We start from the raw sequence: 27,166 nt of genomic DNA, 5'->3' as shown, positions 1-27,166 counted from the left end.
CCTACCACTCCTTGCTCATCCCTGTATTGTGAGTCCCCCCCGCCCATCTATCCATCCACTTGCACCTACCATCACTCCACCCCTCCTACTCACATCTCTCACGCACTCCTTCTCCATATAGTACCCTTCCATTACCTGCCTGTCTGCCTGAATGCTTCACTGCTCTGCACACCTACTGCTGTTTCTGCTGCCCACGTCTTCTGGCCTGCTCCTACCTTGTGGAACAACAACAACTGCTCCTTGCTCAACCCTATATGGTGAGTCCCCCCAGCCATCCATCCATCTTCTCGTACCTGCCATCAGTCCACGTCTCCGTTTCATACCCATTCTCCATTTCACAAGCCTTCATGGCACATTGACTTCTCCTTGCATAACACGTACATGCACAGAAACAACCATTGCCATAACACGACAAAAGCATACCCACACTCCAGAGGATATTGAGAATGCTCGACAAGCTCACACCGCCGACACCGCTCTTCCTGCAATCCAGCCCAGGTTGCTGCTGAGAGCAGACAACAGAGTGAGTGATGCAGATGGGCCCGTGCTGCCACTGCTACATGCAACCTCCCCTCTGCCCCTGGCACCACTCCACAGGGCCACATTCCAAGGATCACAGATCACAGTCCATCCCACCACTGCAACTAAAACTCCCCCACACACAGTCCCCAGTGACCCAACAACTCACTGTGCTGCTCCTCGACCTTGCACCAACCATTTGTGGGGCTCTACCTGCTGCATTCACCAGCCCAGGCTATCCCTGGGACAGGTAAAATGTTTAACCGTTTCCAAGGCTCCAATCTCAAACATGCTTACTTTTGAGTATGCATATGTAGGATTGCGGTGCAAGCTGTTTTGGGAGCTCCATTTTGTGCTCAGTACAGTAATGGGACCACTGTGATGCTTTTCCTCCCTAAGAATGTTTTTGCTTCCCAACCACTGCAGCTAATCATTTAACTGACTGAATCTTCCACACTTTCTAGAGGCTGAATAGTAAGTATACTTGTTGGAATAGAGCAATGTTTCCAGTACCAACAAAAAGAAGAAAACCCTGTAGGGGGCAGCAAGTTCTAGATACACAGGACTGTAGGGAGAGTGTCTTCTTTCTAAAAGCTTCTAAAAGCAGCTAGATCTCTTTCTTGTCCAGTTTGCTAGTTCCTATATAAAGCTTTTGTCACTTAATCAGTTCAGTGCCATGACTGCTCATAGGGGCCCTGCCAACAATACTCACTTGGAGTCAATCATGCTTTAAAGTAACTTAATACTGTGTCTGCAAGTGCTATTGTAGCACCCATCTGTGAGGTAACTTGCTCTTTGTTGGCAAGATATGGTGTTTGCTTATAGAGGAATCTCTCATATGTGCATTCCTGTTAGACACAGAACACCTACCAAGAAATGTCTTTCAGTACTTTGATTATCTCAGAGTTGAGAGCTGCCCCTATTTACAGGTAATTCACACCATTCATGAACTTGATATTTGAAAAGTTCATCTGAGAAAGGGTTGAGAAGTGTCTTTTGTATCTCGTATTCTTAATCCTAGTGAGGGAAACATCTGAAATGATTTTGCTCTGAAAGCAAGTAGCAACATTAAGCAAGAAAGCAACATTAATCAGTGAAAGCCAATCCTTAACACTATTTCTCTCCCTTATATATTTGGGAAACAGCCTCCTGGGAGGAGACTATACGGGGCCCCCTCCCCCCCACCACCGCGACTGCATCCTTAGGGCCCACCAAGCGCTCTTGCTGCCCCTGTGAGGCGGCGGAAGGGCTTGCCTGGCCCCAGGGAAGGGATCTTCCCCCCCACCGCTGCTGTGGCCATTTACCTGGGGTCCCACAAGTGCGCAGGTGGAGCGGTGGAGACTTGCAGACGCAGTGGCTCCAGCAGCCAGGAGCGTCTGTGAGGTGAGGGGTGAACGCTCAGTGAGGGAGGGCAGGAGCCGCAGGGGCAGGGCAGGGCCGGGCCAACCCTGCTGGCCCTATTCTAACAGCTGGACTCGCTCCTCCCTGAGGCTGGTTTCACAAATATAAAGAGGAGGAACCATGGATAAGGACTAGTAGTAAAGCCCTTTGCATTCTGTAATACAATGCTCAGGATAAACAGGTAGCATAAACAGATAACCTCCCAATCCCTAAAATGTTTGTATAATGTTAAATGCTGGCATTGTTTCTTGCAAAAAAAATTGTCATAAATACAAAATCATATATTCTATAGGAAAACTACCATAATGCTCCTTTTTTCTGATAAAATCCCCATACTTTGTTTGAAAGCTTAATGCATTACTATAAACTTCAATAATATGTTGTGATATTTTTATTCTGCTTCTTAAAGCAACTTAGAGCTGTTAAAATGCAGATAAAAGTATTGGGTGCTTAAATAAATAGTTCTCAGTGAAGTATTGGTCCAAGCATGGTAAGGGGGTGCCTATTTTCTCTTCTCTTGGCTTTACTACTGTATCTTTAGTATGTGGCTTACGCCATCTGGTGGTGTGCCTTAATAAAGAGAAAATTATGGAAGAAATACATTCATATGATGTAAAGTGGTCTATTTAGCAAAACATATGTCTGAGCTGTATCATATATGTGGAGGGAGAATTGTGAGTATTTGCTTCTCCAACCATTATTTGCTGTTCCAGCCATTGGGTCCCATTTTTAAATTGGACTCCAGCAACCAGTTCCAACCCCCCTCCCCTCATTTAGAAGCACAGAGTGGGAATATGTATGTGCATCTGCATCAGCCATGCCAGTCAATGTCTCTGAAGGCTGCACTCTGCTTTTCTCGCCAATACTGCCTTTTCCTTTCTCCCAGTTAACCTTACTAGCCTTCACTTACTTTAAATTTGAATCCATGTTTATTTATTTCAAAGAATCTACTCACCTTTGTGAGGCATTAGATCAGATCTTGGACCCTGGTATACACCTGGTAGAAAATGCTGATAATAATTGCCCTGGGCGTGCATATGTATAGGTTCTTGGCACGTTTTATTTGTAAACTGCCATGAGACAGTATTGAGAGCAATGGTATATAAATAAATTGTTAAAGAAGGACATTTCTAAAGTCAAACTGTATACAGATGTAGGCCATTTCTTCATGATTTAGAAAAGTAGATGTGTTGGACAGGCAGTTAAAACTGGTCCCTAATTAAATTTAAAAGGATTTAAATTATACACATTCTCAACATGTGTTTTTTTACCTAAGTGAATTTCATTTTATTTAAATGGTACTTCCATTGTGCCCATGTGCCTCATTTTTGTAAAGTGAGAAAAGATCCCAAGACATTCACTTTGAAAAGCCAGCTTGTAGTGGTTAAAAGTGGCTAATTTGAGGACATGGATTCAATCCCCAGTCCTATCCATGAAATCGTCAGGTGACCTCGGGCTGATCACAGTTGTCTTTCTCTCAGTCTCAGCTACATTACAGGGTACCTGTTTTAGGGTGAGTAGGATTGGCAATTCAAAGCCACTTTGATTCCTTCAGGTAGTAAAAAAAAGTGCAAAAACCAGCTCTTCTCACAGCAACACCTTGGAGTCCTTGAGGAAGGGAGGCATGCAAATGAAATAAACATTAAAATAAAAAATAAGTGAATATATATAATGCACACCACCAAATGTCTCAACATACAATAAAAATCTAAACAAAAAATACCATATCAATGCCTACATTCAAACCTTCCAATATCCATAAAATTTGGGATTGTGTAATCTAAAAACTGAAGAAAATGCAAGTAAGGCACATTCCTCTCAATTGTGATTCTAGCCTTGACATTTTACCGCTCAGGGCAATACTCAGAGTTGTCAGCTATGGAACAGATGACCATCCAATCTGGTGGTGAGTGTGGGAAAATTTTACCACTTGATCACCCTCCCCCCCTTTGACACATCTTTTTTGCAGAAGCTGACCGTACTCTGTTACATTAGCAGCCCCGTGTAGCATCCAAAAAGGGTCAGAGGACTTTCCCCAAACAATATGCCAAATATAAGGGCTCCGGGAAGAAGACGGAGTTAGGAGCCATTCAGTATCACACAAAGATCAGTTCCCTGGCAGTAAGCTCCACTGACTAGACCTCAGTTGACCTCTCATTGTTCCCTTTTGCAGGAGTGGAGAAAGTCTCAGAGTTGACAGGGATGTTTGAAATTTTGTTGGGGTCAACATTTGGCTCATTTTGACTGGAGACCTTTTAAAACAGAAATGGCAGGGAGGGCTACAATGTGCATATACAGATGAAACCTACTGTAGCTGAAACATTCATTTGACTATGCCCATGACTAACAATTTATCTCTTGATACCCATCAAAGAACTAGCAGACCTGTTGGGAGAAAAAATGTTTTGAAATATAAAGCACTGTGAAATAAGGCACTGGGGGGGTACATATTGACTTCCCCACCTGGTATGCTCTATTCCTTGGGGGTGGGGGTTGGTTTCTTTTTTTTAAGCACATCCTTCCGCCCGTCCCCCCTTTACATGTGAATTTTCATGCACAATTGAAAGTGATTACATATAGAGACCTGTGGTTTTTCTCATCTTGCTTGTGTGTGTGCCAGTTTGGGATGGATTTTTTTAAAATCATGTTAACTTTTTGCTAGGCTTGAGTATTTGGAAATGATTGCGGAAATTTCTGCCTCAGTTCCCATTTTCCAGTATAGCATAGCAAAAGGCATTTGCCTGCTTCTGAAATGGAGTTGATGCTCAAAATGGTTCTGACAAAGAGCATCTCTCATTAGATAGAAGAGAAAGGGACCTCAGTAAGCCAGCAGTGTGATAGAGACAATCTTGCACAGAAGAGTCAGGGACAATGCAGACATATGAAGTGGGCTAAATATTCTGATTAGAAGGCATCCTCAGCTACATCTCTGCTGTGCCATTCTCTCTTCTTGTCTGTCTTCTGCCATCCTGGAAAAGCGGAAACCCAAGCCAGAAGGCAGTCACAATTAAGAAATTGCCTCCAGAAAACCAGCCAGATATGACCACCTTGCTTTGGTTCTGAATGACATTTCATTTAGATTAGTTGTCCTTCCAAGGCATGCTCAGCTTGGATGTTCATTACCACAGCATCAGATTTAATAGTGTTGCATAATGAACAGAAGTATAAGTGGTCAATGAGGGGAGTATCTTGCACAGTGGTAAGCAATTCTTGGATCAGCATGCCAAAAGACCCACACTTGTGGCATTGTGCTAGTAAACAAGAGGGGAAGGGGAGAGAGCTATGGGTTATACAAGGTGAGGTACATTGGGCACAAGCTGGATCACAGTCATGCTCCTGGCTCTCTGGGCAAAGAACCAAACAAAATGGCTCTGACATGCTGTTGCATGACACTTGTACCAAGGTTGCCTGCCTTTATCTCACAGGCGATGGAGGTGCAGAAGATGTGCCTCATAGGCCCATTATGCACGGCCGCCGAAACGGCGATTTCGGGTCACATGGAAAACGCGGAAGGGGAAGACGCGACGCATACCGGTTATGTACGGGGCGGGGCGCAACGGCGGCAAAACCCAGAGTAACCGATTATGCACGCGGCGATCCGGGCGCCGCTTCTGGTTGCGCCCCGGTCACCTGGAAGCTGCGCTTTCTTCCGCGTTTCACTGACGCGGCTTTTTCGGCGGCATGCACCGAAGCTGCGGCCGGTTGCAGCCGGCTCCGTGCGTTATCAGTGATTTTAGTCGCCGCCATTCCACCCCGAATGTGCGCTAAAACCCCCGTGCATAATGGGTCATAGACAAGATTGTGTGCTGACCCACTCCATTTCATCTGTATCATTTCATAGAGCACTGTTGTGGTGTTTAGTCATTGCTGCTCAGCTAGTTCAATGTACAGACCACCTTGTGTTGGGTTTTGACCAGGAAATCACAGCTAAAATAGGAGAGCAAAATTTATAAGCAAATCTAATGTTCAGTTCCTGTCATGTCCACTGAAAGAGAACTGATGCACAAGAGCCATTGGTGGCCAAAGTGAAGAAAACTAGACTAACATGGACCAAAGTTCTCGTGCAGTACAAGGTACAGTTCATAGATGTTATAGTTAATAGCAGAGTCCCCAAAAAGGCCCAGTAAGTGAGAGCTAGGGAAAGATCACATTAAAGGCTATGCAGAGCAGCACATGCACCCTGCTCATCATCTCTTCTCCTGAAGATACAGTGGAAATTACTGGGGCATGGTGACAGTGAGGCAGCTTCTTTAATATGGTGTTTATAATTTACTTTGAGTAACTTCGGGTAGTCATCAGCAAAGTTGTATGTGGTTGAACTGCAGTTTAAAATGAAAATGCTCCTTTTTTACCACTAGATGTCACTCAGTTTTTAGTTTTTAACTTCTCTAGCAGCACAAACGGTAATAACTGGGGAAGGCACTGGCAAACCACCCCGTATTGAGTCGGCCATGAAAACGCTAGAGGGCGTCACCCCAAGGGTCAGACATGACTCGGTGCTTGCACAGGGGATACCTTTACCTTTACCTTTACTAGCAGCACAAAAGTCAAAACAGGGATAAGAGCAAACTGTTTTTTGGTAGATCCACTGTAGCAGAACTAGAAGGGTGGTGAAATATCAAATTCTGTCTCCACGTGTTTTAGAAAGAGGCATACATATTTCCCATGCAAGGTTCACTCCCCTTAGTGGAACTTTAACCAAGACAGTAATGTCAAAATAATGCAGAAGATGGCCAACTGTGATGAATCAATGCAGTTCGATGGCAAGGATCAGAGTCCGGGTTTTGATCAGATTGCTCACAAATGATGGTCCCTTTAGTCATATTTTTCCACTCGTGTCACAAAGTGTATGGGTGGTTATTTTAGATTTAAACAAACCCCTCTCCAATACACGCAAACACAGCCAAGTCTGAGAAGCATACACGTATTAGAAGAAATAAGGTTCAGAACTGTTATGGTAAAAATAAAGTTCTGTATTTTATGATCGATTACCTTTTATGAGAATTCATCCATCATTCAATGCTACTGGAAAATGATAGATTCAAATGGGTAGCCATGTTGGTCTGAAGTGCTTGCATTCAAAAGCTCACACCCTGAATAAATCTTTGTTGGTCTTAAAGGTGCTACTGGGCTCTGATTTTACTGGAAAATGATGAGATTGAAGTTCCTGATTCCAAGTTCTTATTTGTGAATACAAACTAAAAAAAGTAAAGACACTTAAAAAGCTTTGCACCACCATATCTCATGCAATACCCACTTCAAGGGAACCTGCAGTTTGTAGTTCCAAAAGCTAACTTTAAACTGGGTCACATACCCCCTACAGGACAAAGGCATATTCAGAATCTGTACTTCTGGTTTGCCCCAAGTTATGCACTCTCACCCTTCATAGAAGGCCATGCACTAGTGCTAAAGATGCCAACCTCCATTTGGGATCTGAGGATCCCTTGGAATCTCCAGACTACAAAGATTTCCCCCCTGAAAAAAAATGGATGCTTTGCACAGTGGAAACTATGGCATAGTACCTCACTGAGGTGCCTGTGCTCGCCATGCTCCATCTCCAAATCTCCAGGAGTTTCCTCTAGCTAAATCTGGCAATGCTACCTGCCCATATCTTGCTGTTGCCCTGGGGAAACCTGGCAATTCTTACTGGTGTCCAGTACAAATACTGGTTCTGGCTCTAACTGAGTTGCCTCTGAGAAGCCTTTATTAGGAAAATCCAAGTAAGGAAATGTAATGGTAGGAATCTGTTTCCCAAAATAAGCTTTAGACTTGCACATATACATGCCACATACTATACACACCACCCCAGCATGGTGCAGTGGTTAGGAGTGGTGGACTCAAATCTGGAGGGCTGGGTTTGATTTCCACTCCTCAACTTGAAGCCAGCTGGGTGACCCTGAGCCAGTCACAGTTCTCTCAGAGCTCCCACACCCCACCTACCTCAGAAGTTGCCTGCTATGGAAAGTTTTTGTAACCCGCTTTGGGACTCCTTCAGGTACGTCTTAATGCCTAAACCCCCAAACAGCCTTGCGCTCCACCACCACCAACCTCCTGATGTTCTCTGGCCCCAAGGAAGTCTGCTTGACCTCAACTAAGGCCAGAGCTTTCTCCATCCTGGCCCCCACCTGGTGGAACAAGCTCCCAGAGGAGAACAGGGCCCTGACAGAACTTGAACAGTTCCGCAGGGGCTGCAAAAGGGAGTTCCTCTGCCAGGCATTAGGTTGAGGTCGACCTGAACCATTGCTTTCCATTGACCCCCAAGACTCCCTCTTACAACCACTACAAATTTGCCACAAGGCCTAATTTCTTGTCCCTGAAAATTATCCTTCTGGTTTAAAATGTGTGGGGCTATATAATACACTAGTTCTGAAGCACCTTTTTGAAGCTTTAGAGGCTGATGGAAACAGATGTCAAGGTTTGGTTTGAGCCATTTCTGCTTCATACTGATAGAGGAGGGGGAATTCAGTGCACCTGTGCAAAAACAGCACGCTTCCAGAGTCACCTTCACATCCACAGCCCCTTTCTATGGACATGTTGCTTGTATCTGACTGGTTAGTATCCAGCCAGATGAGAAAACTGAAGATGCCTTCCAATGAAATCTGTTCAGCAGGGCAGGTGGATGATTTAAAAGGACCCTGGGAAAGAAAAGTAAGTAAACAAATAATTAAATCCTTAGCAAACTCTTGCTTGGAAATTAGATGAGAAATGATTAAGTGTACCTAATAGAAAGCTAAATAAGGCAATATGCATTCTAGACTATGGAGAAGTGTGTACTTTGGAAATAATTTTTCTGAAGTTATTTGGAATTGTACTATCGCAGTAATGATGAATTAATTGTGCATATAAGCCCTACTTATCTTACTATGAAATGAAGATTCATTCCCCTTTCTGCCATATGGTGGAATTTATAATGCCACAGATCAGTGAGTGGAAATTGCTGAATTAGTTCCTTTAGCTGCTCAGATGGCAATCTTCAAAAGTGATCAGGAACTGGTCTTGCTGAACAGCCAACGGATGGAAATAAAATTTGCAAGAATTTTTTTATCCTCCATGGACTCCAGTGGGTACAATCCCTCTGATCATTTGAAGCAAGTGGGATGATTTCCAAGAACTGTTAACATGACTTTATGCTAAACCTTCAATCACACCACTATGCAAAGAATTATCATCTTTCAAGGCTTTTGTCAATAAAGACTGAACGCTGCAATATTGTAATTGCATTTTTTAATTTGCTTCCAGTGACAGTTGTTGCTTCCATATTGTCCCAGGACAGCACAACCATGTTGCACAAGGTAACGCTAGTTACTAGTAGACTAGCTGACAATACTAATGCTAAAAAGTTCTAGTCTGAGATGGTGAAAACCATCTTTCCAAACTGACCTTAGAAAATAAAAAAAAAGGATTTTTGAATCTGGTAATAAGTAAGTTGAGAGCAGGGGCCGGGAGGGCAATTTCTTTTGCTATCCCAAATGAAAGTTTTATTTCCAATTCCAATGAAAACAGTAACGCCTATTGCTGTAAATGATTTCTGCCACTTAGATGTGAGGCCATCTCAAACACATCACTTTACTTGTGATGGGTCTAAATTTGAAATTTAATCAGATTTCAAGACTGCATACAACAGATGCAATAAAGAAGGGCTTGTTTTAATGTCCAAAACTTTCAAGGGATGGGTAGTAAAAGGGCACATGATCATGTCTATATGCACCCTGTTCCATAATGGGATATATAGACATGATCATGTCTATAGTAATGGTGTGTGAAAACCTTGCACTTTCCCTCCGTTTTTATCTTACCCTTTTCCCAAGTTGCACAGACCAGTGTATGTGACTTTCCACTCCCCATTTTAGTCTCATAATCACCATGGGAAAGTTGGACTGAAACTGACTAGTCATGATAAGTGGAGGGTTTCAACCAGGTTCAACACTAATTTGAACCAGGTCCAGCACTTGGTAATAATATCAATGGTTTACAGTAACTCTCCCTTCTAATAAATAGATGGTGATGGGCTGCAAGAGGGCATAAGGCTTAAAAAGGAACTCTCACCTCTAGACTGGAGTTATGCAACTATGCTGGCCTGCCCTTATCCTTGATCTGGAAACTGCTACTGGTCCAGAACGCAGCTGCCAGGGTCCACACAGCAACACTCATAGGTCCCACATCCAGCCCATCCTCCAGCAGCTGTGCTGGCTTCCAGTCAAATTCTGGATCAGGTTTAAAGTTTTGGTTATCACCTTTAAGGCCACATGTGGGCTGGACCCAATATACCTAAGGGATTGCCTTTCTGCCCACATCCCTCAAAGAGCCTTGAGCTTTACCACCTCCAACCTCCTGGTGGTCTCTGGTCCCAAGGAAGCCTGCTTGACCTCAATCTGGGCTAGAGCTTTCTCCATCCTGGCTCCCACCTGGTGGAACGAGCTCCCAGAGTAGATCAGAGTCCTGATAGCTGAAGATTTGTCACAATACTCCTTCATATCAGATAAACAATATCACCACACATTTGTACAGCATTAGTTTCAGATCAGAGATTTAGTATTAAAACAGAAACTTGTAAGATCTCTCTTGCCTTGCCTTTGCATACATAGCATCTTTGCTAACCCATGATCTTGGGAAAGAGAAAGAATCAGATTAGTGAACTAGATATGGCAGCCTGAAGGGATACACATAAATCAAGCTGAGAAAATGGGGGAAAAGATAGCCAATATATTGCATTGATCTATAAATTCTGATTAACTACTACAGTACACTGCTTAATTGGAAACCATCACTTAATCAAGATGCCTCCCAGGGAACCAATTTCCATCTAATGATACTTGATGGCAAGGACAGCTGTTTAATAGGGATGGTAATTCCATGTAATTGGGACACCTTCAGGTAACTTCATGGTGTTTAGACTTGAGGCATGCATGCGTACAGACCTCACACTGAGTCATCTGCTCTCCAAACAGCAGAGGTGCTTCAGTATCATTCATGCACTTCTTGTTGCATACTGGACAACCATCATGATCAGGTTTTAGGCTGGGGTCAAGGAGCAAATTTAGTTTGCATCTCATGGGACATCAGAAGCTTGTTTGGTGTAGTGGTTAGGAGTGCGGACTTCTAATCTGGCATGCCAGGTTCGATTTTGTGCTCCCCCCCATACAACCAGCTGGGTGACCTTGGGCTCGCCACGGCACTGATAAAACTGTTCTGACTCAGCAGTGATATCAGCGCTCTCTCAGCCTCACCCACCCCATAGGGTGTCTGTTGTGGGGAGAGGAATGGGAAAGCGACTGTAAGCCGCTTTGAGCCTCCTTTGGGTAGGGAAAAGCGGTATATAAGAACCAACTCTTCTTCTTCTTCCTTCTTCTTCTTCTTCTTGTGGTAGGAAGTCTGTAACCATGTATTTATCAAAGATTCACTGGATAGAACTGGGTAATTCCTTTCCCAATTCATCTTCACTGTCATCAAATTATATCCTAACTGCATTCCACTACATTCTATCTATCCTTGATTTCTTGACACCCATTTGTTTCCCCTTTCACAGAATGTCCAAAGAATTATTGTCAGCGTTGGGTTACAATGACACTCCACAGTTTCAAGCAAGATAAGAGTATTTCGAAGTGTAGCAGGAAAATGGCTACTGAACATGTTAGCAGTCAGACTCCTCCTCTCACTGATGGGAAGTTTATAGATAGAAAACCAAAATCTCCTTTTCTGTAATATAATCTCAAATATCACAAACACATTGCCCAGCAAAAAAAAATGACACTAAAATAGATGTTAACCAGAGACAAGACTGAACATGTAGTTCAGAAGTATGCGTAAGAGCCACTGACCAACTAACAACCTCCTCCCCAATCCAAGATGCCTAATTGAGGACAATGGGTCTCCCAAGAACCTACAGATTAATCTCTTTAACACCCAACCTTACTTCCCCTTACCCATTGCCCTAGTTAAGCAACAACACTATTCACCAAACCTGGTAGCTTTTCCCATCTGGTACTCATAGGGCCACCAAGCACACATATGCCTATAGCTCCCTTCAAGTATATTCATCAAGATTCTCCTAGATTATGGTCCACCACTGGAAAATCCATTAAGTCCTTGTTCTGGGGGCTAGTATGTCAGCTAGCCCCACAGAGCATTTTGTGCTAGAAAATATGGCATTCCTGTTTCATAGGGTTGTGTGTGTTCTTGGATCCTCCTCATGCCCTCACTTGCATGAGCCTTTTCTTGTTCCCATGAATGCTGGCTGGTTCATTGCTGCCTCCGTGGACCTTTAAAATTGGTAAATATTGCCTTCCCCAAAATTGCTTTGTCCCCTTTCTCCTCTCTGATTTCTTCTTAGCTAGCTTTCTGTTTGTTTCCAGTGTGTTTGTGGGTTTTGCCTTTTTGTTTCTATTTGAAATAAAAACCATTTCTGGTGAATCTAGCCTGGTTTTTTTTTCAAGAGTTCTCTTAAGGGAACAATCCCTGTATACATAGGTGGAGAATCCAAGCTACCCCTCCCCTCACTTTGCACCCTTTGAAGCCAATTTCCACAACTAATTAGGAGACTAGGGAATATTCAAAACAGCCATTTTACTGTAAAATTCCTTTAATTATTTTCTTTTGCCAATGTTTTTCATTCCAACCTTCCCTATTCTGTGTGGTGCCTACCGTACTGTTGGTTATTTTACTGATGCCTTATAAACCATTCTGGATGTCCACTCTTAAAAAAAGAAAACCTTCTGGCTGTAGGGGTTAAGGGTGTGCCAAAAGATGGGCACCATCCAATAACAGTTCAGTAACTGGGACAGTACAAATATGGTTTAACTGATTTCAGTATTCATGCAAAATTTGGTACAGTTGATGATCTTTCCATGGCCTTCCTTCATTTTACTCTTTACATAAAGAACATTTCTGTCATGCCTTTAGAAATTAATTTACTGATAAGTTCAATATATACAAATATAAACACTTTTCAAAATTTATTACAATTTATTTTAACTTACATTATCTAAGCCTGGAATTTGGCAGCACCAAATAAAAAGTCCTTCTACTTCAGTATGAATGGAGCAACAGAATCCATATAGACTAATTCAGTTTAAAATCTGGGGTCCAGGTTAACTGTTAACCTGGTAGGCTAGACAGCTCTGAGTTGAGCTGCTTGTGGGCAATGCATGGTGGATTGCTCAAGGCAAATTACCATGCACAGAGGTATATAAGCAATAAGATTTAAGGTAGAAGCTATACAGAAGCTGTTTGAATATTACCAGGCATTCTTAGAAGATGGTAATGCTACATATCTATATTTTTATTCAAAAGTGGTATTTGGATGAACTTGACAATATCAGTATATAGATGAGAAAAGATCTAGTAGATCTTCAGTAGGACTTGACAAACATTATATCTGTCATGAAATCACTAGGTGACTCTGAGTCTTAGCCCCAACTGTATATTGACTTACTCTGCTGGACCTCTGAAAATTTATAAGGTGCTTTGAACACTCTAAAGCAGGGGTAGTCAACCTGTGGTCCTCCAGATGTACATGGACTACAATTCCCATGAGCACCTGCCAGCATTTTCTGGCAGGGGCTCATGGGAATTGTAGTCCATGAACATCTGGAGGACCACAGGTTGTGACTACCCCTGCTCTAAAGCAATGGTCCCCAACCTTTTTATCACTGGGGACTGGTCAATGCTTGACAACTTTACTGAGGCCCGGAGGGGGGGGTAGTCTTTTGCCAAAGGATGTCACCACTGCCTGAGCCCCTGCTCCATTTGCTTTCCTGCTGGCACCCCTGACTTCCTGCCGCCCTCTGGGAGGTGCTGCAAGCAGAGGGGGAGCCCCAGCCATGGCGGCCTTTGGAGAGCACCAAAGGTGAGCCGGTGGCAGAGTGGCAGGGCAGGCCCTGAGGCAGCAGCCGGGGAGGAGGACGAGGAGGAGCCGCGTCCTGGTACCGACTGATCTACAGATTGGTACCGGTCCCCGGACCGGGGGCTGGGAACCACTGCTTTAAAGCACTATATAAAATTATATGGATCCAACTGTATGTTCATATTATGAGAATGAGTACTATTACTGTATGAATGGGGAAGGAAAGGTACAAACATAAAATTAGCTTCAGGCAATTTGAGACAGTTTTCTTCTTAGCTCCGATAATGCTTTATTTGAGCATATACCTTTAAGTTTGGATATACAGGCCAGATTTCTTTTTTTAAAAACCCAATGCCTGATTTTATACATGTAATGCAAATTTAGTTTTTGGGGTTTTGTGAGGGTTTTTTCTTTTTGAAAAAGGAAAAAAATAAACAAATGTCATGTAACAAAACATCTTCCAATTTTCATACAAAATAGCGCTTTGGTTTTCTTTTGTTATTTTCCTTTCCACCAATAGACTTTGCACTGCATTTAAGTCACCTGAACTATTGTTACAAAAGTTGCATATAAATTTGCCCCTCTTCCCAATACAAAAATTCCAAAGTACACTGGCAGCTAATGCTCTGCGAACACTTTATTACACAAATTACATTCAGCTTCTGAAAATAGTGTTCTAACAGTATAACCATCTAAAAATAAGACATCCCAGAAACACAAAGTCAGGAAGAAGGGGGGAAAACTGTTTTAAATAGGGGCTTTTAAAGTCTGTCCCTCAAAGCACGAGGAAGGTAGTGATTTTTTTGTTTGTTTAAAAAATAGGCTTGGCGGCTTTGTTTTCTTGTGGCACCCACCATACTCTCTGTTCTGGGGCAAGATTAAGGGCATTGAAAATGAAAAGGCACAAAAGGAAAAAATGGAAACAAAAATATTTTTTTTAAAGCAGAGATTGGGACTTATTTACAAATATAGAGAACGTCCCCAAATGAAATGAGCAAATACTGCTACTTTAAATTTATTACCGCAATTAAAATAGGATTGCTTTGCTTTATTAAAAGATTCACAGAAGACAATGGCACCGATATGAAATGTTCACACCCCAAAACCAAACTGAAGCAAACTAAAACAAGAGAGAAAAGGGGGAGAAAAAAATGTGTACAGCCTCACAAAGGACTAGTACAGGTTACAATTAAATACACAAAATCTTAAAACGTGCTAAGTCTGGCAATCTTTATAGATTCATACAATATAGAAATCGAAGGCCAGTTTCAGGAAGATGGAGGTATCGCTGGAGGTGGAGGAGCAGATTCTTCCTCTTCTGAGTCAGTAGCATCATCCTCATCTTTTTCTTGGTCACTCCCTTCAGTACTAAGTCGGTCAAAGCCTTTTCGACTGTAGCCTGCCCGACTTGCAAAGAAGTTTCCAAGGTTAAGGCCTCCACTACCTTTTCCTGTAGATGTAAAAGGTAAGTCTTTTAGGAAAAGATTAACATGTTCACCATCCCAAGTTTGTTATAATCACCTTGATTTTGGTGTGATTGTTCAGATACCCATCGGTTAACAACTGCTCCTCATATGGGAGCCTAGACGTTTCATGATTCCAGAATGGAAAACGAGACATGATTTTGTCATAATATAGGGATTGTATTCCAAACTGTAACAGCTTCTATTTACTTCTTCTCAAACCTTTTTTTTCTCTCAAAATCAGCCCATAGATAATTTTGAATTTAGAGAAATAACTGTAGTCATTCTTTTTTTGTTTGTCTCCCTCCTTTTAAGATTTGGGGAAGAGAGTTCAGAGTCTCAATTTCTTGGATTATTATCTCACTCTAGAAACTCTGCTCCCCTCTTTATCTGAGTCTACCAAATCAACAGCCCTCAAAGGCCATGCGCTTTGTTTGGTGGATAAAGCACAGATGACTCACCACTGTTGCTACAGGCTTCTCATCAGGAACGATCATTAATAGAAGAGAGGCACAATATACTAGGCGTAGAGAGGCATTTAAAATATAATGGAGAAGCAAAGCAAAGTGCAATTGCCCACCTACACAGATCCTGAGCTGGGAAGGTCAACATAATAGGCCATAATATGTAGAAAACACTTTCAACCAATACATGGTCTGGCGTTTATTTGAATTCAAACAAACCAATGACGTCTGGAAATGTAATAGCAGGCCTTGCCATTTACTTACCTCTAAACCTGCCCAAGATTCTCCCTGAACTGGATTCAAGTTTATGTTCAGCATCAGCTATAAGAATCAATACATTTTAAAATCAGGAACTCAAGTGGAATTATATATGTGCTAAAAATAAATAAGGCCTTGAGCAAATCGGGCCACATGGAAGAGAAATTGAAATGGTGTTAATTTATTGAGGGTGGGTGGCATTTCTAAATGGCAAGTAACAATCCAGCCTATTTGTTAATGGTTCTTTTCTGACAGTGACTAGTTTTAGGTACCCCTAGAAATGTTCAACGCTAACTGGAAAAAGAAAAGTAGAGACTTAAGATTAATATTACTAATTCAAGTCTAACAAAGTAACTGGACATTTACTGCAACCAAGTAGACTTGTTCAATACTTGACAGTGTGATTTGCCTTGGAAAGGCTAGTTCAGTAAAGCCAGAAGTCACATATTGGCCCTTACCAAATACAGTACTGGACTCAAAATACTACATTTGTCATAAAAAACAATATTTGAACTTTTATCTTCCCTGGGAGTTTGCTTAGGGGCAGAACAGGGTTGCACTTACCTGTAAGTATTGTTCACTGAGGATCTTCTGTGCAAGCACACATGGGATGGTGCATGAGCAAGCCTGCCATAGAAAAGTTTTAATAGCTAAAAGCTTCAAGATGCGCAGGGTGTCAGCACCAGAAGAGCTCTTTTTCCTGCCAAGCAGTCATGCAGTCATGCTCCAGAGCCGTTTTGGTCCTGGCTCCAGCCTGGTGGAATGAGCTGCTGTCAGAGATTCGGGCCCTTTGTTGTTGTTGTTGTTATGTGCGAAGTCGTGTCCGACCCATCGCGACCCCATGGACAATGATCCTCCAGGCCTTCCTGTCCTCTACCATTCCCTGGAGTCCTTTTAAGTTTGCACCTACTGCTTCAGTAACTCCATCCAGCCACCTCATTCTCTGTCGTCCCCTTCTTCTTTTGCCCTCGATCGCTCCCAGCATTAGGCTCTTCTCCAGGGAGTCCTTCCTTCTCATGAGGTGGCCAAAGTATTTGAGTTTCATCTTCAGGATCTGGCCTTCTAAAGAGCAGTCAGGGTTGATCTCCTCTAGGACTGACCGGTTTGTTCGCCTTGCAGTCCAAGGGACTCGCAAGAGTCTTCTCCAGCACCAGAGTTCAAAAGCCTCAATTCTTTGACGCTCGGCCTTCCTTATGGTCCAACTTTCACAGCCATACATTGCAACTGGGAATACCATAGCCTTGACTAAACGCACTTTTGTTGGCAGGGTGATGTCTCTGCTTTTTAGGATGCTGTCTAGATTTGCCATAGCTTTCCTCCCCAGGAGCAAGCGTCTTTTAATTTCTTTGCTGCAGTCCCCATCTGCAGTGATCTTGGAGCCCAGGAAAATAAAATCTGTCACTATCTCCATTTCTTCCCCATCTATTTGCCATGAATTGAGAGGACCGGATGCCATGATCTTTGTTTTCTTGATGTTGAGTTTCAAGCCAACTTTTGCACTCTCCTCCTTCACCCGCATCAACAGACTCTTTAGTTCCTCTTCACTTTCTGCCATTAGAGTGGTATCATCTGCGTATCTGAGGTTGTTGATATTTCTCCCTGCAATCTTGATCCCAATTTGTGACTCCTCTAATCCCGCATTTCTCATGATGTGCTCTGCATACAAGTTAAATAGGCAAGGCGACAGTATACAGCCTTGCCGAACTCCTTTCTCAATTTTGAACCAGTCAGTGATCCCATGTTCAGTTCTCACTGTTGCTTCTTGACCTGCATATAAATTTCTCAAGAGACAAATAAGATGCTCTGGTATTCCCATCTCTTTAAGAACTTGCCACAATTTGTTGTGCTCCACACAATCAAAGGCTTTAGCATAGTCAATGAAGCAGAAGTATACGTTCTTCTGGTACTCCCTAGCTTTTTCCATGATCCAGCGTATGTTGGCAATTTGATCTCTAGTTCCTCTGCCTCTTCGAAATCCTGCCTGTACTTCTGGAAGTTCTCGGTCCACATATTGCTGGAGCCTAGCTTGTAGGATTTTGAGCATAACTTTGCTAGCATGAGAAATTAGTGCGATGGTGCGGTAGTTTGAACATTCTTTGGCATTGCCCTTCTTTGGGATTGGAATGTAAACTGACCTTTTCCAATCCTGTGGCCATTGTTGAGTTTTCCAAATTTGCTGGCATATTGAGTGTAGCACTTTTACTGCATCATCCTTTAAGATTTTGAATAGTTCAACTGGAATGCTGTCACCACCACTAGCTTTATTATTGCTCAGACTTCCTAAGGCCCATTTAACTTCACATTCCAGGATGTCTGGCTCCAGGTCAGTAACTACCCCACTGTGGTCATCAGGGATGTTAAGCTCGCTCTTGTATAGTTGTTCTGTATAATTTTGCCACCTTTGTTTAATCTCTTCTGCTTCTGTGAGGTCCCTACCATTTTGGTCCCTTATCATACCCAACTTTGCATGAAACGTTCTCTTCATATCTCCAATTTTCTTGAAAAGATCTCTGGTCCTCCCCATTCTATTGTTTTCTTCTATTTGTTTGCACTGTTCATTTAAGAAGGCATTCTTATCTCTTCTAGCTTTTCTCTGGAATTCTGCATTCAGTTGGGTGTATCTTTCTCTTTCTCCCTTGCCTTTCACTTCCCTTCTCTCCTTAGCTATTTGTAAAGCTTCCTCAGACAGCCATTTTGATTTCTTGCATTTCTTTTTCTTTGGGATGGTTTTAGTTGCTACCTCTTGTACAATGTCGCGAACCTCCGTCCATAGTTCTTCAGGCACTCTGTCTATCAGATCTAATTCCTTAAATCTATTTGTCACCTCTACTGTGTATTCGTTTGGGATATAATTTAGTTCATACCTGAGTGGCCTAGTGCTTTTCCCTACTTTCTTCAATTTAAGCCTAAATTTTGCAACAAGAAGCTCATGATCTGAACCACAATCAGCTCCTGGTCTTGTTTTTATTGACTGGATAGAACTTTTCCATCTTTGGCTGCAGAGCACATAGTCAATCTGATTTCTGTGTTGACCGTCTGGTGATGTCCATGTGTATAGTCGTCTCTTGGGTTGTTGGAAAAGAGTGTTTGCTATGACCATTGTATTCTCTTGACAAAATTCTACCAGCCTGTGCCCTGCTTCATTTTGTACTCCAAGGCCAAACTTGCCTGTTATCCCAGTTATCTTTTGGTTTCCTACTTTAGCATTCCAATCCCCCATGATGATAAGCACATCATTTTTTGGAGTTGCTTCTAGAATGTGTTGTAGGGCTTCATAGAACTGATCAACTTCATCCTCTTCAGCAGCAGTGGTTGGGGCATAGACCTGGATCACTGTGATGTTGAATGGTTTGCCTTGGATTCGAACTGAGATCATTCTGTCGTTTTGGGGATTGTATCCCAAGACTGCTTTTCCTACTCTCTTATTGATTATGAAGGCTACTCCATTTCTTCTGCGAGATTCTTGTCCACAGTAGTATACCTGATGGTCATCTGAATTAAATTCACCCATTCCTGTCCATTTTAGTTCACTGATTCCTAAAATGTCGATGTTCGGGCCCTTATGGAGCCCCAAAGTTCTGAAGGTCCTGCAAGACAATGCTCTTCCAGCAGGCATTCAGTTGTGGCCAAGGTTGCACTCTTACCACCTGAAAGGGCCCCCCTGCCTAACCTCTCTGCCCAGGCCTCTGCCTGTGCTATTACCCTGCCATCAAAGCTGGGCCAGTTATTCTATCTTGAATGGCTTTAACATCAGGCCCAGGAGCTGATTAAACTCATAGTGCCACTATAGTAGCATATTTGAATTTAAAGATTTTAAAGGTTTAATTGTACAAGATTATTCCTCTTGTTGTAAGTCACCCTGAGACCTCTTTGGAGAGGGGACGCATAGAAATCGAAGGAATAAATAAATAAATGAAATGGGGCTATTGTCCTAGTGGAATGAGGATGTACTTTTAACTGGCAAGGAAGCTTGGCCTGAGGGTAGCAGACCTTAATGATGGAACAATCCACCTGGGCAGAATGTGGTCCTCAGATTGGGGCCTGCAAAGCAACCAAACGGCACATCTCTATGAAACATGAGTGTTCTTTTAAGATAAAAGAATAAAGCCCTTCTAACATCTAAAGCATGTAAAGGCCTCTCATTTACTATGCTCAGTGTAGGGAAAAACAATGGCTAGACAACCTCATGTCCTAGAACACCTAACTTTCTGTCTTCCCTGACAGCAGGTGCAGAATGGTAAGATTGATGCCCTTTAGACTGCATCTCATCTAATGAATGAAGATGGAGGTAGATGTGTAGTCAAGTAGCTGAAAGTTTTTTTCTTGATCCTATTAAAGTCTCTTCTAGATGTAGGCTGAAGAGAGACAGGCTTCTGCCATAACTTATGAGCCATGTTTTCCAAACCCTTTAATATGGGAAAGACAGAGATGCCTGGTGATTCCCAATAAATCTTATCTTTGAATTTATGATCCAAAGTAACAACTTCGATCTCGATTGGTTGAGTCACACAGAGCTTCTATTCTCCATAAATAAAGAGGTCCTCAGTGCACAATGCAAGATCCTCAACCTTTCATTTGGGCTTCGATAAGAGATAGTATCTGAACCAGCCTCAGAGTTGATATCTTTGCCTCTCTCTGTGTCAGGGACAGGGATAGAAGATGAAGGTCTTCTGGATACATTGGCAGATAGTGAATATGACAAAGATCAATGAGATACTGGCCTGGGTCTCTGGAGCCAGAACATAACTACCACCTCATTCTGCCAAATAAGCTGGTGACATCAAATACAGGTAAGGATGTGAATGTCATTGCAATTACGGGGGTGGCTGTGCCCACAGAACTCATTATATAGGTTCCAGTTTGGAACCATGCGGAATCTGACCAGTTGTCAGATCGATATGTATCTCCCCTGAGACTGAAACTGGAAGGGACCTCAGACTAGAGATGGGTTCTTCTGTGGATTCACTACTTTGTGGAGATCAGATATCAGATATGGTGTACATATTGGAGCACTATGTGGAGACTCAGATTTGCACTTCTCCTTATTTTTAGACTTGGTCCTAGGTCTCTTGAAGGGCATTTCTGACATGTATTATTGGGTAAGAATTGTGATAGAGATCAGATCCATTGGGATTTGGATCCAGGCAATGATGGATCCAACCTGCTCAATTTGGAGAAAGCTGGCTTCGGGGACTTTTCTGGAACTGAGGAAAATGGACAGGGAATCTGTCCATTTAAGGGCTTTTCCCCAAAGTGCTATGTTGGGTTTTGAAGTCCAATCTGCCCTAGTTTTAGGAGTGAAGCAATGGCACACTTTACAAAGAGAGACATTGTGACCCTCTCCCAACTAAAACAAAGATAGTACTCATCTGTTTGCATCATCTTGCTTGGCACCAAATAAGGTTCACTTTTAAAAATAAAGCCTTTTGCCATCAGTCAAGAAGGACGGGGAGAAAAAAGCTGCCCACCACACAACGGGAAGGGATAAAGCAGAAAAACAGATCTACAAATATCAGGAGAACAAAGCTGGAGAAGCCGGAAGGTAGAGACCCTTCTCCTTAGGTGGCTAAAGAGGAACTGAGAGGAGGAGTTCTGAGACTCCAGAGCACATGACTGCTTGGTGGGAAAAAGAACTCTTCCAGCTTTGGCATCACCCCGAAGCTTTTTAGCTATTAAAACCTATGTCTGGCATTCCTGTTCATCCACAGTCCCATGTGAGATTGCACAGAAGACCAATGATGAAACATATTTTACATTCCAGATGTCTGCAATTCACTTCTTCATTATTTTTAAAAAAGAATATGGGGAGGAAAGGGTTAGCGTCAACTGGTTATTGTGGGTTTTCCAGGTTGTGTGGCTGTGGTCTGGTAATTTTGGTTTCACCAGTAACTGTGGCTGCATCTTCAAAGGTAGGACAATGGCATGGAAAGATTTCCATCTTGACGTGTCCTACCTCTGCAACAATTACTGGCAAGATGTCAAATACTAAAACTACCAGACCACAGCCACACAGCCTGGAAAACCCCAAACAACCAAGAGGACATAACCTTTATCCATGTTCTTGCTTCTCACTTCCAAATAAATCCCTTATCTCTGAAAGCTTTTCCAACCCTGAAGGCAGAAAAACTACTTGGGAAGCAGCATCTGAGTAGAGAAATGGCAGGCCAGGAAACTATTAAACGTGCCCTCACCGTCTCCTCTTCAAATACCTTTCTCCCAAAGCTTTTCTTTATGTACTGAGGCTCTGTGACATTCTTTTCCTGCATAATATATAGCAAAGTCACCAAGGCACACCTCAGATTATGACATGGCTCTGTTAGTATGGTTGCCAGGGATTGAATTTCACATAGGGTGTATTCTGTTATGTACAGCTAATATAATGATATGTGTACAGTTTTGACATATAAATTAACTGTTGCCATAACTCTGGTCCACTTTTGGACAGTATGTGAAAGCAGTTTAAACACATAAAGTAAAGGAAGTAAGGAAGGCATAGATTGACTCTAAACAAGGTGGAGGCATCCAGAGGAGAGGTGTTATTAAGAACATGCATGAGACAAGCAAGACCACTATGTGATTCCTTCAGTGTCTATTTTGAGCAGTTCAAATTTAAAAATTTTTTTGATCTGAAGCCCCACACAACACACCAAAGATGATTAAACAAAATTTGTAAGGCAAACTGCAAAGCAGGGTTGCCAAGTCTATCCTGAGAAATTTCTGGAGATTAAGGGGAAGTAGGCTGAGCAGGGATGTGATGACATAAAGTCTTCCCTCCAATGCAAACAATCACTTTCTGGGAAGGAAAGACAGCATGCAGCTGCATGTTCCTGAAGTCACTGGCATCTGCCCAAATCTAACTGGTGTACAGTAGTGGGAATAAAACATTTATCCTGGTCTAACTATGCTTTTTATATCAAAGGGAGGGGGTGGCTTTTAAAAATTGGCTATAGACATGTTCAAGAGATGCTGCTACATACCTCCATAAATTCTTGACTTTCTCCATCGAATAAATACTGCAATTGCCAAGAGAACAACAACAGGAATAATCAGAAGCGTTGTAATAAGAACAAAAGATACTCCAGTGCTGCTCTGCTGGATCACATGATGCTTCTCCTCTTTCTTGAGCAAATCTGTTGACAAGGGTTTATTGGCCAATCTGGCTTCTATAACAGCCGCTGCTTCTTTAAAAAAAAGAAGCAAATCATTCAAGCCATGCAGACAGACAGACAGATATTTTAAAAGAGCAATTAATTGAGTTGGAGCCAGACTAAATTTTCTGCTAATGGAAGGATTGGGTTAATTTTTACCACCTTTTTTTCCTTTCTGATTCAGACTCCCAAGTTGCCTCTCATACTGGTCCCCTTATCTCCCATGAACAGTAGTGAGGGAAAGAGCAGTAGGCTGTGGGTGTGTATATTGGGGGGGGGGCAGCATTTTCTGTTCCATTGACAAAAGTGCCTTGCTTAGTCTTAGAAAGCTTAGTCTTGGTCTAACACAATAGGACAAGGCAGAAGTTGTCCGACTGTGGGTGAGAATGCACAGATAGGTTCTGAAACCAGGAGTGGGAGACAGCTGTGCTAGACCTCTTGATGGCAAATCTGCGTTTGCTTCTCCATAATGTGTGCAAAATAAAAAGCATGACATGCAGTCTGTTTCCCTATAATGCAATATACTTCATTTTTCATTCAGTATTTATAGACATGTTCTGTGTCAACTCAAGTGAGATTCTTGCATTTTATTCTGGAGATTCTGGGGAAAGGAAAAGTAGCATGGAATTACTTTGCAAGTGGGATATGGTAACTATGCTCCAAGATTTGTCGCATGCAATGCTTCATTAAAAAGCCTTGCAGTGAATAAGAATGATAACTTGTCTAACAAAAAGAAGGAAAAAAGTATCTCATGATGGATTGCATGTGCCCTTCCTTTCTTTTGTGTCACTGACAATCTCCATAATCATTTTGGGGCATATTCATCCAGAGAGCTTTGCTTTGTCATCATTCCCCCTGCACATAAGTATGGAAACTTCTATTTAACCATAAATAAGTGGAACTTGTTTGTCTTAAGAGGTTTGCTACCTAGTAAGACTTCAGAGCCAGGGCTCATTGAACAAGCCTCAGTCTCAACATCCCAGAGGTGTGTGTGTGTGTGTGTGTAGGGGGGGGGGAGCGCTGTTTGTCTACATACATTCTTTGTGTGCCAAATACACTGCAATCCTCACTTATCCTTGCTACAATTTTGTACATTGGGTCTCTTAACAACCCAGTTCTTACAAACAAGCTCCAGTGAGTTAATGGCTGCAAAGGGACTGAAACCCACTGTGGCACAGGGTCCCACTGGCAGCTCCCAATCTTGGCACAACAGCACCAATGTACATTGAAGGCGGCCACCTGCTGTCACAGCTGGAGCAAACTGCCAAATCTTATAAGACATCTGTTCTAATGAGATGCTGGCCTTGGCTATGAGGGGCCTGGAGAGGAAGAAAAAGAGCGTGTGCATACACAGCTGGCAGGAAGCTGCTGAGACGGTTCCTTGGCAGCACTCTAAGCGTAGCTGGTGGGCCTATTTCACTGAACGAGATCGAGGTGTTGTCCACAATGTTTTCTCTACACACTTGACCATATAATTAAGGATTATTATCCCAAGAAATAACATATCTCAAGGTTTAAAAACTGTTGTTGTTGTTGTTTTTTTAGGGGGGGGGGGTAGAACGGATAAATGGAAACAGAAGATGTCCCTGATATCCCTGCCTGCTGTTTTCTGTACCATTCTGTTTCTTCAGGAATTCAAAAGCATGTTGGCAATTATGAAACCACACTGGGGGAGAGGAAACTATTTGTGATGGGGGTGGGGTGCAGGCTTGAATTCTCAGTTCTAGATTATCACAGAATATGAAGTTTGCCCCTATGGCATAATTTTCATATATGTTTGAAGTATTCTACATTTTAAAGTACAAAATTCAGAAATAAGATATAATATAAAAATATTTCTTTCCTAGTCTCCTTTCAAAAATTCTGCAAAACCAGTCAACATCTGAACCTCTGAAGTCTTGGCAGTCAGTGGTCGAAGCTCTACCTACCAAGAGCAGGTTGCTCACCTTTTCCTCTTAAGTTTTAATTTCTAGGGATACATCAAGATTTTCAGTTGTCTCAATTCCAGAGACTTATTTGAACAGAATCTAATATTACTGTTAAGTTATTGTGTGGGAATCCTCTGAAAACCTCTTAGTTTTTACTGATGTTGTACCCTTTTCACCCAAAGTATTCAAACTACAAGCTTGCAGAAAGAGGGAAAAAACGTCCACAAACCTTTTATTTCCTGTACCTCGATCCCAGCTTTCTTAACAGACCGATGTTCCATTTCTGCAACATAAAATTTCCTTTTAATACTGTGTGGCATGTGTGATACACAGGAGACAATAATGGCCACCATTTATGATACTTTACAGGCATATACAATGACTCACAAGATTAGCAGGGCAGATCACAATTGACAATATAGGCAAAATCTATGGGACAGGAGGTAGTACATCTTTCTCAAAATAGGTACTGAAAAATTTCCTGTCCAGGAAAGCAGAACAGTAAATTAGGCTTAAGTGTACTGCTAAAATTGATGTTAGACACCACACATACACTTCCTAGCATAAAATCACCCTGCACTGTATCAAGAAAACTCATATTTTGTGATTGATATATTATTATCTGAACAATACACACCAATCCAGCTCATGCCTTTGCAAAATATATTCTCTGTAAAAATATGCTGGAAGGGTTGACACTGATAATATACATGTATACTACTGAGTTACTGAATAACATGTAGTTTTATTTGTAATTTTCATTCATTCATTCATTCATTCATTCATTCACCCGCCTCCGTTTCAGCTCAGGGCAGTTTACATTATATGCAGTACAATACAATGAAAGGCTAATAACTGGTCAGCTCTCCGCCTCCAACTTCCTGCTGGTTTCAGAAGTTTGCTGGGTGGAAGAGGAGCCAGCCTCAGAGCATGCCCTACTGCCAGTAAGTTGCCCTGGCCTCCTGGCCTATTTCAACTGAGAGGACATGGGAGGGGGAGCAGGAGTAATTTTTCCAAGACCATAACAACAAAGCAAATGGGAGACCAATGGCATGGAAGATGAGGAAACTGTAGATGGGGCACAGAAGCACCCTTTGAGACATGTAGCACCTTCCCAATAGAAAAAGAGTTGTTTTTTCTACCCTGATTTTCACTGCCCAAAGGAGTCTCATAGTGGCTTGTAATAACCTTCCCTTCCTTTCCCCACAACTGACAACCTGTGAGGTAGTTGAGGCTGAGAGAGCTCTGAAAGAAACTAATCTGTGGTGACAGTTTCTAACAGGACTGTGACTAGCCCAAGGTAACACAGCATGTGAAGGAGCAGAAAATCAATTCCAGCTCATCACATTAGAAGCTGCTGTTCTTAACTACTACACCAAGCTATACAAACTGCCATTGCCTTAAAGAGATGTAGCTAGAGCACAGACATAAGTTGTTACAGGAAGATGGTATATATTTTTTTACCTGCACACTGACTATTATGAGATTCTTTTCCTTTAAATTTGGACCTTCTGGCCAATGGCCTCTCTGAGCAATCCAAGGAGGGAGACACTCAGGTATTTCCTACACCGAGAGGTGATTGTGTAGTTCATAAGTTTTGCATTTTGAGAAGGAAAGAACGCTTTTGTCTCCTGTGTTCTCTCTCTCTCTGGAGGAGGAGGAGAATGTTACAGAGCCCCCTTTCTCTGTCCCAAGCAGCTCATTCCTCCAGTGGAACTGATCTCAGTAGTCTGGAGAGGAGTTTCCATTCTGGGGGCTGCTTCTGGTTGTTGATAGAGCTTCCCTGGGGCCAGGGATCACCAGTTTGTTGGTAGTAGACTCGACTAAGTAGAGGAGCATCAAGCTCTTTGGGGGGCATAGGTGGAGAGGCGGTTTCTCAGATACTCAGGACCCAACTTTGCCTCACAATTGATATTTAATACACAAAATTTACTTGGCAGTAGCTTATTCCAACAGTTTCTAGTTTTATTGTATTTTATTTTTCTTTTAGTGTTTTTACTGGCAGTTGTATGTGGCTCTGGATGGCACTTTTTGTTGACGTAGAATATAATATATATATTTACAACATATTTGTTAAACTGTTTGAGAATTTACACTTTTAAAAACAGAGCTACTGGAAGGGAACACCTTCAGCTAAAGAGCA

General features: G+C 42.3%; 1 protein-coding gene across 10 annotated transcripts in view; it reads right to left on the bottom strand.

The window, feature by feature from the left end:
• Window positions 1–14,381: 14,381 nt before the first annotated feature.
• The window catches only part of PAM (peptidylglycine alpha-amidating monooxygenase), a 161,751-nt gene continuing 148,966 nt past the window's right edge, over window positions 14,382–27,166 (bottom strand). For 4 of the 10 annotated variants that reach the window (XM_077347714.1, XM_077347721.1, XM_077347715.1 and 1 more), the window contains 4 exons: window positions 25,253–25,306; window positions 22,925–23,128; window positions 15,954–16,010; window positions 14,382–15,212 (listed from right to left, as the gene is read on the bottom strand). In XM_077347714.1, the coding sequence (XP_077203829.1) occupies window positions 15,031–15,212; window positions 15,954–16,010; window positions 22,925–23,128; window positions 25,253–25,306 (497 nt within the window). In that variant the 3' untranslated portion in view covers window positions 14,382–15,030. The remainder of the gene's footprint in view (window positions 15,213–15,953; window positions 16,011–22,924; window positions 23,129–25,252; window positions 25,307–27,166) is intronic. The other 6 variants (XM_077347717.1, XM_077347722.1, XM_077347718.1 and 3 more) reach the window with 4 other exon arrangements.

The sequence above is a fragment of the Paroedura picta genome, chromosome 7, assembly GCF_049243985.1.
Source record: "Paroedura picta isolate Pp20150507F chromosome 7, Ppicta_v3.0, whole genome shotgun sequence".
In the NCBI taxonomy this organism is placed as follows: Eukaryota; Metazoa; Chordata; class Lepidosauria; order Squamata; family Gekkonidae; genus Paroedura; species Paroedura picta.
Note: the sequence above shows the minus strand (reverse complement) of the source record. Positions and strands in the feature narration are given on the sequence as shown.